At 30.8% G+C, this 22,022-nt stretch overlaps 1 protein-coding gene across 1 annotated transcript in view; it reads right to left on the reverse strand.

Moving 5' to 3' along the window:
* Positions 1–1,016: 1,016 nt before the first annotated feature.
* The window catches only part of LOC113366608 (kinesin-like protein Klp10A), a gene marked incomplete at its 5' end in the record, with an annotated part of 34,149 nt that continues 13,143 nt past the window's right edge, over positions 1,017–22,022 (reverse strand). Inside the window, 14 exon segments of the mRNA XM_026608239.1 lie at positions 1,017–1,574; positions 8,887–9,064; positions 9,145–9,245; positions 9,317–9,373; positions 11,399–11,631; positions 13,163–13,467; positions 13,533–13,759; positions 13,829–13,908; positions 13,972–14,103; positions 14,169–14,303; positions 14,362–14,527; positions 14,930–14,990; positions 16,085–16,305; positions 21,167–21,203. Coding sequence (XP_026464024.1) covers positions 1,414–1,574; positions 8,887–9,064; positions 9,145–9,245; positions 9,317–9,373; positions 11,399–11,631; positions 13,163–13,467; positions 13,533–13,759; positions 13,829–13,908; positions 13,972–14,103; positions 14,169–14,303; positions 14,362–14,527; positions 14,930–14,990; positions 16,085–16,305; positions 21,167–21,203 — 2,094 coding nt within the window.

The raw sequence follows: 22,022 nt of genomic DNA on the forward strand, positions 1-22,022 counted from the left end.
ATCAATTTATCTCCAGAACAATAACAATCGTCATTTCATTTCAAATTCAATTTCAAAAAAAAAAGTTGCCTAATTTACACAAAATTGAAAAAGTGCTCCCGTGTAGTCACAGTCTAAACGCATTTGCAAATAATTCTGTGCGACATTTTCACTTAGACTGTGCTTAGCCCGGGTAATTTTTTGAATTTTTAATCCAAAATTACAAAAATATTTTATGGAAAATAAAAAAAGATGTAATAATTTTTTATCCTCAAAAGCAATTGTTTTGCCAATACAAGCAGAAAGTTTTTTAGATAATTCAAATTGGACGCTTAGTTCACTCAAAAACTGCAATTTTTTGCACATTTAGCTCTGTAACTCCGTAACGACGGGACCTGTCTTTGCCAAAAACTAATCACCTCTTCTCCCAATCAAATTGAATGTTTTTTAGATCATTCAAGTCCGATACTCCGTTCTTTTAAAAACACGATTTGTATTTTCTGCACTCTTTGCTCCGCATCTCCGTAACGGCTGGACCTGCCTTTGCCAAAAACTAATCAGCACATCTCCCTATCAATAAGGATCGAATGTTTTTTAAACCATTCAAATCGGTTGATCCGTGCGCCCGAAAACGTGGACGAAGAAATGCGCACATACAAAACACACACAAACACACATTCACATATACACACATCCATTTTTTCTGAGGTATGCCCCTTTAAAATGTTCAGAAACCTTCAAAACGTCGAGAAATGCAAAAATTTTCATTTTCGATTTTCGGCCCATTACTATAACTACCCTATCGGAAGTTAAGAAAAGAGATCTTGGAAAATTTGCTGAATTTGTGTGAAAAATAAACGTAATTCTGCCCTTTTAATACGTGATGTTTATCACATTATCAATTATTTGAAAAAAATCTCCAAAGACTGCTGTAATTATAATAAAAAAACCGAAATAGCATTAATTAAACGTTATTTATTGAAAGTAAATGTGTTTTCATTAGACCATCCTGAATACAATATTGCAGAGATAGAAAGATATAGAGGCGCCTATAACATATATATAAATATATACATAACAAATACATATATTTATATGAATGTATTCATGAAAACATATAGGCACATATATAAAAAGTTCACAAATTTAATTACAGAGTATGAGCGCAGAAAAAAATAAGTTAAGCAATAACAATAAATAATCAATATTTTCAAATGAGTAATTATAAAAATAATTATAAACATTAACGTATGTAAGTATCGCACTAGTATCTAATAGTAATATATAAACATATGCGCGTTTCCATGCATGTGACACACACGAACAGAATAATAACGCCCCCCGAAATCAATCAAATCAATCAAAAATCAATGTCCATCGCACAGCGAACAAATCTATCTCTATGGGTTATCGGAGGTGGCGCCCCCCGAGGAATTAGGCGCCGCCGCCGCGCCTCTGGTGGACGGCGTTCGCCATCATGGCGGACATGACTTCCTCGGCCCTCAGCTTGGCCCGGAAGTCGGCCAGCAGTGCCCGGCTGTGGCCGATGGAGCCGGCCAATTCGCTTAGGAGGGCCTCGAAGCGCAGCGCGTAAGCTGAAAGGGATAAAGGACCAATGATTAAGGAATAATGGTGGCCCATAGATGTAATAAGATTGTTAAATCAATATGGATAAAGTATTTTGACAATTGATAACCTATAAATGTAGATTTATGTCATATTGTTATAAAGAAAATTGGGCACACATAAATTGTTTTTACACATATATATTTTTATAGCTTTTACATATATATACCTTCTTTTATAATTTCCTACGAAGTTTGAATTGCGCTCTATCTAAAAGTTAATATTGAGATCTAAAACTTTCAGATAATTGTTTCTTATCAATTTGGAACCATTTAAGCCCTTGGGAGCAAGGAAATTCCATATTAAGGACCACCCTAATATATATATATATATATATATATATATATATATATATATATGTTTAATTTGTTGATATATATGTGTAATTTGAGTTTAATATTCGGGCGTAACATCAATAAAAATAGTATGAGAGTTTTTTTTAAAAGTTTATTTATTTAAAATCCATACGTTTCGGCTAGCATCTTAGCCATCATTCAGTGGTAATCAAATTAACTATAAAAATTGAAACTAAATAATTTATATGTAAGAAAATTTCATGGAAAAACAATAATAATAATAATAATAATAATAATAAAACACAATTTTGTATCCTAATATAGCATATATAGCATAATGGTTTCATATGCTATATTAGGATACAAAATTGTAAGTGTTTTATTATTATTATTATTATTATTGTTTTTCCATGAAATTTTCTTACATATAATTTATTTAGTTTCAATTTTTATAGTTAATTTGATTACCACTGAATGATGGCTAAGATGCTAGCCGAAACGTATGGATTTTAAATAAATAAACTTTTAAAAATAACTCTCATACTATTTTTATTGATGTTACGCCCGAATATTAAACTCAAATTAAATATATATATATATATATATATATATATATATATCTGAATATGTTTTACCATTTTAAATCCTCTTTGTGTAAATAAACATAATTCTGCCCTTTAGTATATAATATTTTTTATAATATCAATTATTTACAAAAAATCTTTCAATTTTTAATTGTGTTCTCTTGTTATAATGTTGTTTTTCTTGTTGTAATTTTTTAAACTTTGCAAAATATTTTTAAGAATTTATCAATGTGCTGAATGATGACACACATACCGTGCCGAAATGTACATAATGAATAGCAATAATTATTTATTGCTTTTTGTTTCAACTTGTGGTTGCAAATGAATATTACAAGAAAAGATATTTCATTAGTAAACAAACAAGTCTTTTGTCAGTATAGACATTAATCTCAATTTACAAGAAAAACGCATGGAAGAATTATTTTTAAAAAAAAAGGTTAAATTGATTATGTTAAGTTAAATTTTTGTAACAATTCTTCCATACGTTTTGATTCCCAATTTGACTCTTCTTTAGTGCATAAAACAACAAAATGTAATACAATTGTAGACAAATTTAATTTAAAATTGAATTGAATTGAATTTACACTAATTAATTTAAAATTTAGTTTAATTATTAAATTGTTTTTTTTTAAATAATTGGTACAGATATTTGTATTTAGGAGACTGTTGGAAAAAGTAGAAAGGAAATTATAAATTAATTTATATAATATAATCTTAGTTTCTAAAAATATAATTAGAGTAAAACCTTGTTTGCTTAAGACGATTTTCAGCATAAAAAGCCACATTATGCCGGTCCCTGTACATTATTTCTAACCCGCATAATACACTTTATTTTCTAACACGTTTTTTAAAACCGCTCCTTGCAAAATCGTCTTAACGGGGTTCTACTGTATACACAATTCTGTATTTTATATAAACATATCAATATGCTTTTTGCAAGTAACATTATAAGGGAGAGTCCATTTATCACTTAATCGATTTTTTTAAGGATTTTTGGATACCCCTCCCTCTTAGTAATACAAGATGATATTCAAAATTAACCCTCCCCCCTCTCCTACTAAATATCACGCGAGAATAATTTGTAAAACTTTTGATTTTTTTTTGAAAATGTTTCGACTTATAAAAAAATACAGGTAAGAAATAAATACACGCGATATCTTAGTATATACCTCCCTCCGCTCACGTGATTTTTTGTCAAATTCCCCTCACCCTAAAAACCTCACGTGGTTAATCTAATCGCGTGATCGATTTTGTAAGGATTTTTTGATCCCCCCACTCTCTTAGTGATACAAAGTGATATGCAAAATTAACGCCCCCCCCTTTGCCCTACTAAATATCGCGTGTATTTTTGTTTTAGGAGAAAAATTTGTAAAATTTTTGTTTTTTTTTTTGAAAATGTTTGGAATTTTTTAAAAAAAATAGAGGTAAAAATTAATAGACGTGATATCTTCTTAGTATACCCCTCCTTCCCCCACGTGATTATACGTAATTTTTTGTCAAATTTTTCTTCCCCCTCATGTGGTTAATGAACGTCCCCTTACAATAAAATATTAGCTTCAATTTTTATTTATCGACTATAAAATCTATTTTTACTTAAGTACTTATAAAATACTTATATAAAATAAATTATCTTATATAGTTTATATATATAGTTTTGAGATCCGTTTATTTGCCTTTGAAAAATTGTTTAAAATTGAAATCTAACAGCCCATTCGTCAAACAAAATTGGCTCTTTATATAAAAAATGAGGTTAAGCAAACTTCACGTACTTTCGTAAGCTAAAAAATGCACAATTTTTGGTTTGAAATATTAATTTTTTAGATTATTTTTAGTATCCCATTTATCGAATTTTTGTATAACTAGTACATTTTATTTTGAATTATGATCTGTTAATTAATCAAAATGTACATTTTATAATTCGTCTCAAAGTGTCAATTATACAAATTGCCTTTAAAATTTCAGATTATATAAATATATAAACAAATCCAACAAATTATTCGACTACTGACTATAATAATGAGTTTAGTAGTAGTATATTGTATAATAATTCGAACTCTAGATTCAATTCTTATCATCAATCAATGAATTAATCAAATAGAAATTCGCCAGATACACACACCTGTCATTCTTCGCTTGCGCCGCAGCCTCCTCTTCACGCTGTCGACGCCGTCGACGTCATCGTCGTCGTCATCGTAATCGTCCATGACGTCACTCGCGCCGACGCCGACGCCATCTATCACACACACATTGATTTCGCGGAAACGAACGAACCGAAACGGAAATTAACGAAAACGGTAACACACACACACACACACTCGGAAAATAGTAACGGATATTGAATTAAAAAAAAAAGTAAATATAACTTAGAATGGGTACTAATAATTAATAAGTATGGCATCGTGCGTTAAGGATAATTGCAGGAATTTTTCGTTTCAATTTTGTTTATAATTGTACAGCCATCTTTTCTTTGGTAAATTTGTGCTTATGGTTAAATCTTTAAAGTTCTTATAACAAATAATCATTTTTAACCACCATCATCTCCGAACCCAAAAGAGTTGCCTGTGCCATCATATAACGCTCTTCAGAACTTCCTGATCCAATTACTTAATAAACTAGTGGTGTATGGCATCGTGCCTTAAGTCAAATTGCTGGAACTTCCCGTATCGTAATGAAATATTCGAGAAATTTTTAACGTTTTCAAATATATTATTACAAATACTGCAACTTTCATTATTTTTGTTATCTTCTTATATCTGATCAAATCAAATGTAAATCATAAAATCGATTTATCTCCAGAATATTAATTAAATTTCAAAAAAAATAGTTGCCTATAATAATTTGCACAAAATTGAAAAAGTGCTCCGGTATAGTCACAGTCTAAACGCATTTGGAAATAATTCTGTTCGACATTTTCACTTACATTGCGCTTAGCTTGTCGGCATTTTCACATTTTTTCAATAGTTTTCACAAAATTGGAAAAGTGCTCCAGTACATAAACAGTCTAAACGCACTTGGCTAAACATTTGTACTAGAGTGGCGCTTAGACTGTGCTTAGCCTGGGTCATTTTTTTCAATTTTTAATTCAAAATTACAAAAATATTTTATGGAAAATAAAAAAAAGAAGTAACAATTTTTTATCCTCAAAAACAATTGTTTTGTCAATACAAGCAGAAAGTTTTTTAGATCATTCAAATCGGACGCTTAGTTCACTCAAAAACTGCCATTTTTTGCACATTTAGCTCCGTATCTTCGAAATGGCGGGACCTGTCTTTGCCAAAAACTAATAAACATTTCTCCCAATCATTACAAATCGAATGTTTTTTAAATCATTCAAATCGGATGCTCTGTTCTCTCAAAAACTCGATTTCTATTTTCTGCACGCTTTGCTCTTTATCTCCGTAACTGCTGGACCTGCCTTTGCCAAAAACTAATCAGCTCATCTCCCTATCAATAGGAATCGAATGCTTTTTTAACCATTCAAATAGGTTGATCCGTGCGCCCGAAAACGTGACTGGAAATTTTTATCCATACATACATACACACACACATCCATTTTTTCTGAGGTATGCCTTAAAATGTTCAGAAACCTTGAAAACGTCGAGAAATGCAAAAATTTTTCATTTTCGATTTTCGGCTCATTACTATAACTACCCTACGGGAAGTTAATAATCATATTCGACCAAGACCTCAGAATATCAATTTGATAAATTAGCTCTTCAGAATTTCCTGGACCAATAATCTGATCAATTGCTTCGTCAGAATTTCCTGGACCAATAATTACCTTATAAATTATCTTCAGAATTTCCTAGGATAATAATCTGATGAATTATCTCTTCAGAATTTCCTTACCAATAATCTGATAAGTCAATTCTTCAGAAATTTTCTTGGCCAATAATCTGATCAATTGCTTCTTTAGAGTCTCCTAGGCCAATAATCTGATAACTTTTTCAGAATTTCCTAGGCGAATAATCTGATAAATTATCTCTACAGAATTTATTTCCCCTTTTTATTAGACAATTTTTACAAAAGTCCAAACAGACAATAAATAAAACTTTAAGCATAAAAATGAAGTCCAAAGTCTTGGAGATTAATGTAGAATACACTTCCTCTTTCTTAGTCGAGTTCTCTGATAAAATAGTTTGGGTAATCCTCGAAGGTGGCTTTTGTATTTTTCCTGAACGATTTACTGTAATCTCATATAATTATCGTTTTCATGAAATGCTTATGGAATATATCATCCATGAATAAATAGTAGTGCAAATGTATTTGGTTTCTTCGATTTACTATGATAAACACCGAACACTGAAACTAATAACAAAGAACTCATTCCTGGAGAAGTGCTTCCTTTTTCTTACAATCTGCATTCCATTGGTTAAAATAACTAAGATTTCTTTTATTCATCGACATCAAGCTGATTTGATACAATCCTACAAATTTTTATTGGAATTTTTAAAAATCCTGAAAATAACAATTTTAACAAAAACAAAATGTTTATGATTCGAATTTTAATTTCTAATTTTACACGATTTATTTTATTTTTATAAGTTATTATTATAACATCACAGAAAAAATCACTAACGATGATTAAACACAATAGACTAGACTAATTTTTTTTACTCAGTAACTATCACATATGTAAGAGGTACTTTTAGAATATTATGAATCTTTATCACAGAATTTTTTCTTCATTATTGTGCAGAAGACTGAAGGACAGTATTTTCCAATTGAGCTTGCCAAAAATATATAAAAATCACAACCACATACAAAACTGGAAACGCAAATATCAAAATTATAGTTTCCAAGACACGATGCTGCCCAAAACTTTTTTTTACCTCTTGAGTAAATACTGGATCTTCTAACACTGTCTTCAATTCTTTTACCTCAGGTACATCATTTATTTCAATATCACCTAATTTATCCACACACCATTGTGGTGCTGGTTGTGAACCACATAACGACTTCAATGCCTCATCGACTGTGCAAGCATCCTTCTTGGTCTTTACAGGTTTGCGAATTACAGATATTGCAACCTTTTGGCACCTAACATTACAATATTCGACTTGAGTGCCATTAGTTTTCTTCATGCAGTAGTTCTTGTCGGTGCTTCGCAGGTTCACTTTGTAATAATCATTACTTTGTGGAGTTTTATTGGATTTTATTGGAGTTTTATGATCATCGACAATAAAGTGTCGTTTCTGGACGTACTTTCTGGTGAAAAATGTCTTTTCTTCTTGTTCTACTCTGACTTCTTTATCAACACTTTGCTTTTCAGTCTTGGCAACCTTTTTAGCATCTTTTAATGTGGTTTTGCGTACAACACAACTTTTGGTGGATTCTTGCACGCTTTTTTTCTCAACCTCATACCTTGAACGTGGAGTATTTTTGGTACCCTTGATAGTATTGATAGATTTAATAGTATTGTTGACATTGGTTTTGGTTGCTCGTGGAGTGTTTTTCTTTTCGACAAAGCTTGCCTTTGAATCTTTCCTTCTAGCGCTCAGCAACTTTTCAGGAACATTTCTTTTGATAAACAATTTCTTAGGTTTAGCCCAATTCCTTCTCATGGACGCACTTGAAATTCGGCGCTCCGGTTTTCTGATACCTGGTTATCACATATTCGTGGAACACTTTCCTTTAATTTATTCTTATAATTTATTTCAGTAGATCCAGAGAATAATATATATTTTAACCCCTTACAGACATTGCAAAATTACAAAATTTTAGGCACCGATTGTGGATAAAATATAATTAATTATGTCGCCATCTAAAGGTGTGCTTTTACAAATAACCAAAATCTGGGGGGCTTTTGACCCGCCATTTTGAGCTTTTAATTTTATTCTTTATTATTATGTAAAATATAGTTGTTGATAATACAGTAGAACTCCAATTATCCGAATTAATGGGGACCGGGACCCATTCGGATAATCAAATATTCGGATAATCGGAGTTTTTTTTAAAAATTGCCATTGGAGAGAAAAAAAGTTACGTTTGATATTGCACTATTTTTATTGAATTAATGAAAGAAACACGATATTTTACACATGTTTAAAATAAATAAATGTACATAAACGAGTTAAAAAAAAAAAATGTACAAGTTTAGAAATAAAAATCATTGTTTTGTAAACATCTCCGTCAAATCAAAACAAACAATGTGCCTACATTGGCTTTGCTGGTGGAAGAATAGTAGCGCACTTAGACTTTTTTTGACAATTTTTTTTCTAAAAGTGATTCGGATAATTGGCGATTCGGATAGTCGGAGTTCGGATAATTGGAGTTCGGATAGTCGGAGTTCGGATAATTGGAGTTCTACTGTATATGGCTAAGACAACATCGACGTTTCAATTGAATTTATTATACAGATTGTTTATATCTATTATACTAATGTTTTTGAAGTCACTTACCATCTTGGTCGTAGTCCACGTCCCTGTTGGCAACAGCATACAGATCAGCACTGAGTGCATGGAACTCGAGCAGACGTTCATTCAGAGCACGATGGTCATCGAGCAATTCCTCTTCGGCCCTCTGCACTCCAGCAACTGCCTCGTGGAAAGACAGCATATCGGCTGACATATCACCTTCCTGGTAAATAATTTATGATACTTCAATATATATGCACCAAATAAATAATATGGATCATATATTTGGTTAAACCAACTCACATTTAATGAACGCAATTGAGCCAAATCGCTTGATCCACCTTGATTCATCATCAACGCATAGTCTTCATCTCGAAGCTGGTCGTCCTCCATAGCATCATTACCTGCACAATAAAAAATAAATCAAATACTGAAAATATGCATTTATAATTTAGCATTAATTATAAGTTCTTACCTTCATCGCCATTAGCTTCTTCATCTTCACCATCAATTGCCATGCGTGATCCTTTACCTAAAAACAGACAATTTTTCAATTCAAAATTCTCGCAACACAACAAACATTTAGTGCAGTAAACGGTTTGTTTTGGATCTGAATTTTTTTACTGTGCTCCGAATTACATGAAATTTTGGAATTAGGTTCATGTTACCCTCAAGTAAAAACAATTCGGGTTTCGCCATCACCCCCCGAGGATTTACATTTTATGCGTTTCGGTGAAATTGTGTTTTATAGTTCTCAACATAAGCTTTAAAATGAGTGCTGTTACAAGTTTTTTGCGTGTAAAATGAGTGAGCTATAATTCAAATAAGAAGCATATACGATATTTTTTTCTTTTAAATCATATGGTTTAATGAGCGACATTTCCACCAGAATTAAAGTAATTCCATTCCATCTGTAATTCACTTTATTATAAACATCTTGATGGATTCTAGCAGATTCACTACTTTAGTAGAAACTATTTTCAGAAAACTCACGATTTTATAAAACCTTTTTTTTCCGATTTTTTAAAAAATCGAACTTATTTTCAATATATCTCAAAAAGAATAAAAGATACGTATAAAAGCATATAGATAAAAATCAAAGGGATCTTTCTGGCTTATTATTGTTTTTTATTATTTTTCTTTCACATAAAAATTGATAGAGTTATGATTGTTTAAAGAGTGCGCGGCTGCGCAATCAGAGTCTCTCTCGAGCCCTTTAACCGTTCGCTGTTTCAACATTAGAGGAGTTACGAAAAAAAAATTATGATGAAACAAGTTGTAGCCCTTTTATTAACCTTTCCAATTGTATATTACAAATTGTGATGGAGTCGAAATTAAAGGAGTTATGACCTGAAAACTAATCGCATTTTGGTCGAATTGTGTCCATATTTCGAGCAATGTGTCAGTAAGCAGTATTTGGTGCCCAAAACTATTGACTTATATTATACAGTAGAACCTCGATTATATACGTACATGCATAAGGAAGTATTAATTTCTTAATAAACATTGATTGTCGTTGATATCTATGTATGTAATTGTTATTTTTAATGAATACACAACATTATTCTTCATACATTCGATTATCCGAATGCCCATCGATAACAATTAGTCCGGTTAATCGAGGCTCTACTGTATATTATATATATATATATATATATATATATATATACGTGTATATATATATATATATATATATATTATATAATTATATATATATATATAATTAATCTATATTGTTGTTTTATATTAGTTAATAAAATTTTCAAATATTGTAGTTGCTGAATGATGACACGCATCTTGTGTCGAAACGTATAAATAAAAGTTTTTATACTTTATACCTTTTTTATTTCGACGAATGGGCTGCTAGTTACTCTGAAATATATATATATATATATATATATATATATATATATATATATATATGCTTATGTGTATTTATAATAAAAACGTAAATTTAAGAGTAGTTTTAAGAGTGGATATGGTAATTATTTTTGAAAAATTTGAATACCATTCATATCATTTTGAATTTCTTAATTATCTTTCAATTTCAAAATAATTTTTTCGAACAATTTTTCATCAAGAGGTTGTTTTCAAGGGTCTAAAAAAGGTTAAACATTTGATAATCAGGATAGAAAACATAAAATATTATTTACTTGATATGTAATTCTTATTATATCATACCGAAATTTAATTTTAAGTGTTTTTTTTTTTTAATTTAGAGGTTGTTTGAAGAGTTTTAGGGTTTTCACGGGGTTGAAAATGATTTTATTGCAAGGTAAATGTATTAAACATATTTTTTAATTATATCCTATAATAATAAAAACGTTTACTAGCGATAAAACGGCTCAATGTCCATTTATTTATTAAGGGGTCGCAAGGTCTCAAGGGGGTGGTGGCGGAACCCGAATTGTTTTCACTTTTGAACTTGAGGTGAAGATGAACCTAATTCCAAAATTTCATGCAATTCAGAGCACAGTAAAAAAAATTCAGAGTTTATAACCTTTTTTCCTCACCGTTTACTGCACTAATTGTTACGGTAGATAATTCATCTTATTACCTTTATTATTAGTGGGTGAGTTTCTAGACATGCCAGTTGGATCCGAGGCAGCAAGTTCCTTCACTCGATCAGCATACCTCAAAGTATTCAGTGAGTGCTCGCAGGAACTCATTCCCGGAGAGATCATAGCAATCATGCAAGTCCTTGATTTGTCTCCGATGAAGGAGTCTCTCAGCACTTGTGTGAGCTTACTCGCCCGGAAAGGCAGATGGGCCCCCCGTTTGCCCAAGGCTCTGAATGGACAATAGCATCATCAATTAGATAATAAATGGATAATATTGTTTTAATTCCACTTTTTATTTATTAATTTTATTTTTATTATTATTAACTTCCCGTAGGGTAGTAATAGTAATGGGCTAAAAATCGAATATGAAAATTTTTGCATTTCTCGGCATCTTGAAGGTTTCTGAACATTTTACTGGCATACCTCAGAAAAAAATGATGTGTGTGTGTGTGTGTTTTGTATGTCAGCATTTTTGGTCCACGTTTTCGGTGGGCAAAAAATGTGAAAATGCCGCCAAGCCAAGCACAGTATAAGTGAAAATGTCGCACAGAATTATTTGCAAATGCGTTTAGACTGTGACTATTGGTAACTACTTTTTTTTTGAAATTGAATTCGAAATGAAATGACGATTGTTAATGCTCTGGAGATAATTTGATTCATTAAATGATTTACATTTGATTTGCTCAGATATAACAAGATAGCAAAAAAAATAATGAAAGTTACGGTATTTGTAATAATATATTTGAAAACGTTTAAAATTTCTCGAATATTTCATTACGGTACGGGAAGTTCCAGCAATTTGCCTTATGGCACGATGTCATACACCACTAGGTTGCTTTTATTTTATATCAAATCATCATACTACGAATATCATTTTAATGTAAATTCTATCCTTTGTACTCTTATTTATTTAAATTTATGTTTTTTATTGTTTATTATTATTACTAGATGTTAAATTATTTAACAGTTGTAATAAATATTGTAATTAAAAAAAAAACTAGTGGGGCGCATGGCATCGTGCCTTAAGGCAAATTGCTGGAACTTCCCGTACCAAAAATTATTTTTTTTAAAAAGATGAACGTTTTTGAAAAAAATTTACTCTGAAAAAATTAGATTTTTTAGAAACTATAAATTTTTGACAAAAACTTACTTTTTTTTAAAAGACTTTTTGAAGAAAAATTTATTTTGAAATATTTTGGAAATTCTGAACTTTTGTCGCCGTCTAACGGATAAACATTGGTACGATTTTTTTACCACCAAATGGGTTTTTTTTTACTTTTTTTTACTGGATCTCCAAAACCGCTAGACCTGCCTTCATAAAAATTTGACCAGTTCTTCATCTTGTTAATACAAGTAAAATGTTTTTCGAATTATTCAAATAGGACGCTCCGTTCTCTTAAAAACTGAGTTACCGTTTTTGGCACTTTTTGCCCCATATCTTCGGAACGGCTAGACCTGCCTTCGCCAAAAACTAATCAGCACGTCTCCTTATCAATACGAATCTAATGTTTTTTGAATTATTCAAATCGCTTCATCCATGTTCCCGAAATCGTCGACGAAAATTTGTATCCGCACACACACACATACACGCACACACAAACACATACGTTTTTATAAGTTATGCCAAAATATTCAGAAACCTTTGAAACGTCGAGAAATGCAAAAATTTTCATTTTCCATTTTTTTGCGATTACTATAACTTGCCCTACGGGAAGTTAAAAAATAAATAGGAACAATAGGTTATCTATAATTTTACTCACCGGATGCACTCTTTGAGTGCCAACAAAGACTTGTTAATCTCTGCACCTTCCATTCTAGTTTGTCGGTTTGCAGAAGAAGTGTCAGCACCTCGTTCGTTACCAGCCAAATCAATCAATGAAAATTTGCCGTGGATTCGATTCAAACCAGGCGACCTCACAATGATCTGGAATACTGCATGCGACCTGGATGAGTTTGTGTTTGCTGAGGTCTGTCCTGATGTCCTGGCATTGTTTCCGTGCTGAATCAACTTCAATACTTCATCGCAATCTTCAACAATCTTTTCGGTCAAACCAACAATTTGAACCTAGATAAAAAAACATGAGTTTGATTGTAGCAACAACCATTTATCAGTGAGTCTATTACTATTACCTGTTGTTTTCCATCTTCCAGCACTCGTAACTTTGCCTTGTCGTTGAGCAAATCAAAAACTTTACCACTGTATATCTCAAAGAACGAGGCACTGACAATTAAACCAAGGGGTCTATATTTGGGCGATCTGAGAGTCTTAAAGACATCCTTAGCTGCCATCGCATAGATACCTTTTTTGCAGTCCTGGGTACGACCATTGAAATCACCACCCATCGTGTGAGTCTTTCCTGTAATAGAAAGAATAAAAAAATTATTTTACTTAGAATTTGTGATAAATGTTATTTTACAACATTTACCTGATCCGGTTTGTCCATAAGCAAAACATGTGGCCATACCACCTTCGAATATTGTTTTAACTAAAGGCTTTGCGGTGTATCTACAAAATAATATTTTGTTTATTATTGATATCGTTAGATTTTGAATGTTAATTTATTCTTACTTGTATACAATTTCATTGCTGCAAGACTCATCGAATGCATAATCGAATCGAAAGTGTTGATTTTCAAGAAATTTCGTCAAGTCGACTTTGCTTTTGGGTTCATGCACAATCATCTGGTCTTTACTAGGCACACTAAATAAAAAAAAACATTGTTATACCATTGACAATATATCCAAAAAAGTATTAATTTCAATCACCTTATCACATCTATTTCCTTCTTATTCGTCTCCTTTCTATTGAGAGGCCTCTTTCGAACACAAACTGTGATCTGGTGGTCTTCGACTGGGTCAGAATCCCTCAAGGGCCTGAACGCTATCGTGTTTTGGTAATGTCTAAAGAGAAAAATAAACAATAATATTGATTAATCGAGTATAATATATATTTGCTTACTTTATCATCGCACTGAATTCCCAGTTGGGATTTCCTGGATCCATGTTCATGAGCGCCTCCTTTTCTTCTTTAAGTTCGGCTTGCCTTTGGCGCCTCTTTTCACGGTTTTCCTTCAACTTTTCTACTTCTTTTACCACATTTGATCTTCTTGAGGCATTACTAGATCCTGGGGAAAAAAATTATATAAGACATATTTAAAAATAATGAAAATTTAAGATGAAAATCCGACGAACGTCGCCAAAACGGTTACTCGCAGATACAAGGATCTTTAAGTCGAATCCTGGTCAAAAATAAATTGATATAGATTTGAAAAATGGTGCTTAAATCATGAGAAAAAAAAGAAAATTGAAAAGACATTGTTATTGGCCAAATGTAATAATTTAAATTAGATAATGTTTTATTACTTTTTTGCTGAATAAAATTAAATAAATATCTTGCATAAATACAGCAAATCCCCGTTAAGACGACGTTTAGTAGTGTAATGTGTGAGATTGTATTAAACATGATCGTCGTAACTTCAATATTATAATATAAATATTTATTCAATATTTAAATAAAATTAAATTACCTCCAATGTTGTTGGCGATTTGTTGTGGCACGTTTGAAGAAGTTTGACTTCGAGCAGGCAACTGGAAATAAAATTTATTTATTCAGTTTTGGTCATTTTTTTATTGAATTAAATAAAATACTAAATTTACAGCATAAGTAGTTTGCTGTAAAAGCTAATAATAATGAGCAATAATTTATATTAAAATATAAGTATAAATATAAATATACAAATTGAAAGGGTGAACTATTTAAAGAAAAATATATAAAAGTTATATATGAGAACAATAATTTGTTGTGCATATGTGTCTAATGATAATTTTTGACCGCCAAATGACATTTTTTTACTTTTTCACTTTTTTTTACTAGATCTTCGAAACCGCTAGACCTGCCTTTATAAAAATTTGATCAGTTCTTCATCTTGTTAATATAAGTAAAATGTTTTTTGAATTATTCAAATTGGACGTTTCGTTCTCTTAAAAACTGAGTTACCGTTTTCGGCACTTTTTGCCCCGTATCTTCGGAACGGCTAGACCTGCCTTCGTCAAAAACTAATCAGCACGTCTCCTTATCAATACGAATCGAATGTTTTTTGAATTATTCAAATTGGTTGATCCGTGTTCCCGAAATCGTCGACGAAAATTCGTATCCGCACACACATACGTACACGCACACACACACATACACACACACACCCACACACACACACACACACACATACATCCATTTTCTCTAAGGTATGCCAAAATATTCAGAAACCTCTGAAACGTAAAGATATATAAAAATTTTCATTTTCGATTTTTTCGCGATTACTATAACTTACCCTACGGGAAGTTAATTATATATTAATATTAATTGATTTATCCACGTGAATATATTGAGGTATATTTTAACAAGTTAATAAAGGGTATGGCTCCATAAAGGGCTTTATGAAATAATAATTATTTTATAAGCATATTTCCATATTATCAATTAATATATAGTAAATTTATTTTTAATATTCAATAAACTTAATAAAAACCAGAGTGCATGTACAAATTAATGGCATTTCAATATATTTACATAAGAGAAATTGCTTCGAGATATGAGCAAGTCAATATAAAAGCGTTACTCCTATGTAGAGATACCACTGTAAGGTGAAACAAAAATATCAGTATCTATTAATTTCGATCATCACCTGTCTATTATGATGTGGAGGCGGCATGTTCTCGCTGAGCTGCTCCAGCTCGGCCTGCTTCGAGTTCTGCACGTTGTTCGCATGGTGGTTGTTGTGCGAAAGGGGGCCACCGCCTGCGCCTCCTGCTCCAGTCTTGCTGCCCGCCCCCAAGCCATTGCTCGAGGGCGGCGGCATAATGTTCGTCGGCCGAGCCCGGTGGGTCTCGCGCTTTATAGCATTACCTGGAAAAAGATAATTGAAATATAAATAATTATTAAAATAATTTAATAATATTAGAAATTTATATTTTTATTCCAGCCGAGGTACCTATAAATACACATTTGTTACATATTTTAAATTTTACTTGTGTTTTATAAAGTACCTAACCCTATATTTTTATTTATTTATCTGAAATGAACTTCCAGAAGAAAAATTAAGAAGAGGTACATTTGTGTGTGTGTGTTTGTTTATATGATTCTATTTTTTGCTGTGGCGTTACCCTTTAACAACCTTCAGTAACAGTTTGTCGTCAAAATCACGTCAAAATAAGTTATTATAATAATAATTAAGTTAATTAACTTCCCGAAGGAGAAGTTTATGTTTTCATCAAAAAATCCGATTCGCTAATTTTATGTTTTCTCGACGTTTCAAGCCATTCTGAATCGAATGAGACCAAATTTGGAAAAAGTATGTGTGTGTGTGTGTGTGTGTGCGTGTGCACCAACAGATTTTTTGCCGTAAATCGCCGTTTTCTCAAAAACGGCTGGACCGATTTTAAAAATTTAAAAGCCATTCGATGTATCTCGATGAGGACTATTGTTTGTCAGTTTTGTGCGACGATCGGCCAAACCGTTTCTTCGTAAATAGCAGAGAAGTGAAAACTCTTTCGTCCACGTTTTAGCCCGCAGTTATAAATCGATTTTGAAAATTCAAAAACCGTTCGAAAGATATTGGTTGGGAATCGTGCTGATTAGTTTTTGGTAAAGATCGGCCGGGCCGTTTTCTTGTAATAAAGTTTTTAAAAAAAAAATTTCGACGATTTTTATGATTATTTTTTTGACGATAGATACCATAGTCTTCTAGATCATACTAAAATATTACGGCCCTACGACAACTGGTTCAGCTTTAAAAATTCGTCAAAGTTTGCAAAAATCAGTATGGTCTTTTTGGCATTTGTCAAAATTAGACTTTTGATCGACGTTTTCTCAAAAACGCCTGAACCGATTTTAGAAATTTAAAAGCCATTTGATGTATTTCGGTGAGGACTATCGTTTGTCAGTTTTGTGCAATGATCTGCCAAGCCGTTTCTTTGTAATTTGAAAAAAAGTGTTGAACTTTTCGTCCACATTTAAGCTCATCCTACCGAACCGAATTTAAAAAATCAAAAACTGTTCGAAAGATATTAGTTGGGAATGATGCTGATTAATTTTAGGTGAAAATCTACCGAGCCGTTTTCTTGTAATTAACTGTTGAAAAAAAGTGTTAAATTTTTGTCCACATTTAAGCTCATCCTACCGAACCGATTTTGAAAAATCAAAAACTGTTCGAAAGATATCATTTGGGAATGATGCTGATTAATTTTAGGTGAAAATCTACCGAGCCGTTTTCTTGTAATTAACTGTTAAAAAAAAATTTAAGCCTTTTTTCATGGAACTTTTTTTGGCGATATAAATCATGGTCTTATAGAACTTACTGTAATATTACGGCCTTACAACAAGTAGTTTAATTTTAAAAATTCGTCAAACTTTGCTAAAATTATTATCGTTTTTTTTAAAGTAGGATTGATGAAGTATATTATTTACACATATTTTTTTTTGATTAAGTCGATTATTTACACGTATCGGGAAGTTCATGTAATTTGCCTCAAGGCTAAATACCAAACCAACTAGTTTTTAATTCAAGTTCTCATAATATATTCTTAAGCTAAAAAGTTAATTTGTGATATATTAAAATAATAATTTTTAATATAATTATAACCATTATCTAAGGTGAAGACAGGAGTCGCAGGAACGTCCAATATTTTGTTCTGTTTTTGAAAAAGTGCATATCGTAGGCAACAGCACACATGTACACAACACATCCCTTTCAGGGTTTTATTAAAACTTTAATAAATATTAATTAACACAATATCAAGCACATGCATTCAATTAATAGGATATAAATAAGAAAATAATATCAAATAGTCCCTGAATCTATTTCAATTCCGATGTTAGTCATTTGGGGCGCAAAATGTGACTAAAAGTAACGACCACACATTGTATGTATGAAGAAGTCAATATCCATGTGCATCGGACGGGGATGTAATCAAGGAATAAATTATTAACTTCCCGTAGGGTAAGTTATAGTAATCGCAAAAAAATCGAAAATGAAAATTTTTATATATCTTTACGTTTCAGAGGTTTATGAACATTTTGGCATACCTTAGAAAAAATGGATGTATGTGTGTGTGTGTGTGTGTGTGTGTGTGTGTGTGTGTATGTACGTGTGTGTATGTATGTGCGGATACAAATTTTCGTCGACGATTTCGGGAACACGGATCAACCGATTTGAATAATTCAAAAAACATTCGATTCGTATTGATAAGGAGATGTGCTGATTAGTTTTTGGCGAAGGCAGGTCTAGCCGTTCCGAAGATACGGGGCAAAAAGTGCCGAAAACGTTTTAAAGAGAACGGAGCGTCCGATTTGAATAATTCAAAAAACATTTCACTTGTATTGACAAGATGAAGAATCGATGAAATTTTCATGAAGGTAGGTCTAGCCGTTTCGGAGATATGGAGGAAAAAGTAAAAAAAATGAGCCATTTGGCGGTCAAAAATGATCATTAGACATATGCACATCAAATTATCAGATATTTTATAGAGATTTTAACAATAAGTATACATTTTTTTACATTTCTATGGGTTCCGTACCAATGCTTATGCGTTAGACGGCGGCGCGGCACTTGCGCGCTTCGATATTTCGTCTCTATGCATTAAAGCAGTACGATTGCTTTGAAAAAAAGTTCAGAATTTCCAAAATATGTCAAAATGAAGAAAACATTTTTTTTCAAAAAATTTTTTCGTTTTCAAAAAAAAAAAATTTTCTCAAAAAAAAATTTTTTTTTTCAAAAAAAAGTAATTTTTTATCATATTTATAGTTTCTCAAAAATCTATTTTTTCCGAAGTAAATTTTTTTCAAAAATGTTAATCGTTTTTTAAAAAAAAAAAATTTTTGGTACGGGAAGTTCCAGCAATTTGCCTTAAGGCACGATGCCCTAATTGCCTTAAGACAGAATTCCACTTACAGCTAGTTTTTAGGAAAAAATAACATAATAAGGTTTAAGGACCATATTCAAAAACCTGATTCTTCACAACATAGATAATAGAAATTTTGAGATTTAAAAAAGTAAAGCAGGGGATAAAATTATAATTATAATCGTCAGGTTCATCACAAGACTATAATAGGGCTTGAAGTAATTTTAGGGCAATAGTGTAAATTTTCTTGGTGGTATCTAATACTGTATCCGTATAAATATGAATATAATAAATAAATATCTTATTAATTTATTTAATCGTTTTATGAGTTTTTTATGAGTTATATGGCTAAATTACACATAATAATAATAAAAAAAATAATGATCACAGAAAGAAATAAAAAAGAAAGAATAATAATAAATAAATAAAAATGAATTACAAATAAAGAAAAATAAATAAATGAAAATCAAAAAAAGAAAAAAAAACATGTTGTAATTGCTCCAATAAGCAATTGACCATGGAAAACAATTATAAAATGAAAATGAATAAAATAAAATCTGCGAAAAATAGTGCAAGTTTACAAAGTCTATTTTAATAATAAATTTGTAAATTGATGGTATACGTTCTCAAAATATAAGATATTAATTTTAATTAAATTTCCTACAGTAAATAATTCAAATCTGTCATATGTTGTAAATATTTGTTTAAATTTCTGTAAGTTTCATAACAATTATATTATTATTAGGCTTAAGATCTTTTTCATTTTATATTGAAATAGATTTTTGTTTTACTGTGAAAAATCTACAATATAAATATATGTAGGTAGTACTGTAAATTATAATTGTAAATAATTGTAATTGTTAAAAATTGTAATAAATTATTTAGTATAAACATCTTGCTGAATCAAAATGCCCCATTTTATAATAAATTTGTTGATTTTATAAAATTTTAATATTTAGTATAATAAAGTGATTAATAGTCATTAATTAATGGTAATAAAACGCTAATAGAAATAATAAACAAGGGAGGAAAAAAAACATTGATTTTGTGGTGCTCTCATACCATGGACATGCCTTCGGGCAGGCTACTATTTTTTATAATTATTACTTAGTACAATGATTCCTATGTTATATTTTATACAATTGACTCGAGGAATCAAATTGGAGCTCCAAACATATAGAAGTCTAAATTTTTTTTTCTTTTTTTGATCCAATTCCACCCTGTTCATCCCTTATTACACCTTAAAGTGCGAGGGCAGGCAAAAGGCACAAAATAAACCATTAATCGGTTATCGACAGCCAAAGTCGAAACAATTCCAGGAACTTATTTCAACATGAAACATTATATACATTACGTTTTCGATATTAGATTAGACCGACAAAAAATGTGTAATCGAAAAATAAACTTGTAGGTAAATTATACGTGTTGCGTCGAGGGTGGAAAGGGAAATTTCCTCCTGGAGAAAGTTGGCAAAAGGTCGTTGACTTGGGGGTAATTATCAAAAATATGGGACAATAAAGTTAAATATTGATAGACATATATAAGGGTGGTCCTTAATATGGATGTTTTCGAATTTCTTTGCTCCCAGGAGCTCAAATGGTTCCAAATTGATAAAATAAAAACCTCTGAAAGTTTTAGCTCTTAATATTAACTTTAAGATAGTCCGCACTCAACTAAAGTTTCTTGGTTCTTATTCCTAAGTAAATACTTATTTTATCATTTTTTTTAGTATTTTTTTTATTTATGATGAAAATATTTTATCGATTAAATTTGTGCCCCTAGGAGCAAGAAAATTCGAAAACATCCATATACCAACGACCACCCTAATATACATATATAAATTTGTGTAAATAAAATATAAATCTTACCTTTATTAGGAACAGGTATGCTCTGTCGTGTTGGATTCTGCAAAACAATTTAAAAAAATATTATTTTCAGTCCAACATTAAATATTTCACATATACGAGTATACATGTATCTAATGACACCTATAAGACACTTATAATTTTTACAAACTACCCTGTATAAATAATAATCAAAAGACAAAACACCAATTAAATAAAATTAAAAGAAACATCAAATTGTGCAAATTTTTGGATATAAATTTTCTAAGCTGAAAAAGCAAAATTAAAGTCAAAATTTAATTTAAAAAGCCAAAATAGCAGTGCATCCTCACACACAAGCACACTAAAAGGAAAGGTGCTAAAAAAATTTAAAAAAATAAAATTATGGTTTGCTGAAATCAAATTAAAAATGTGCTGAAAAAAATTTTAAAAATAAAATTTGATACAACAGTGCTAGAAAATGAATAGAAATAAAATGTATGTACAGTAAATAGGATAGAAATAAAATGTATATAGGTTCTGGAGGAAATGAGACTTGAAGAAAAATTGACAAAAATATTAAGCACTTTTTATGGTAAACTAAAACCACCCTCATAGTAAATAATATTAAGTATTGATTAATAATAAACAAAACAACAGGCATAAATAAATATTTTACCTCAGTCTCTGTTTACCTTAGAACCCACAATAAATTTTTCATTTCTTACTAGGAATTTGGTGTAAAATTCAGGACAATAAGGATTCAGGATCAACTATTTCTATATGTACAATGATTAAACCTAATTTACACAATATTTTAGACATTGTATCATTCCATTTATCTTACCAAATGATTTTTTTTAAGAAATAAAATCTGTTTCTGTACAATAATATTTTACAC

The sequence above is a fragment of the Ctenocephalides felis genome, unplaced genomic scaffold (assembly GCF_003426905.1).
Source record: "Ctenocephalides felis isolate EL2017-DRISC unplaced genomic scaffold, ASM342690v1 CF-g0.4_SCAFFOLD_01170, whole genome shotgun sequence".
NCBI classification, from domain to species: domain Eukaryota; kingdom Metazoa; phylum Arthropoda; class Insecta; order Siphonaptera; family Pulicidae; genus Ctenocephalides; species Ctenocephalides felis.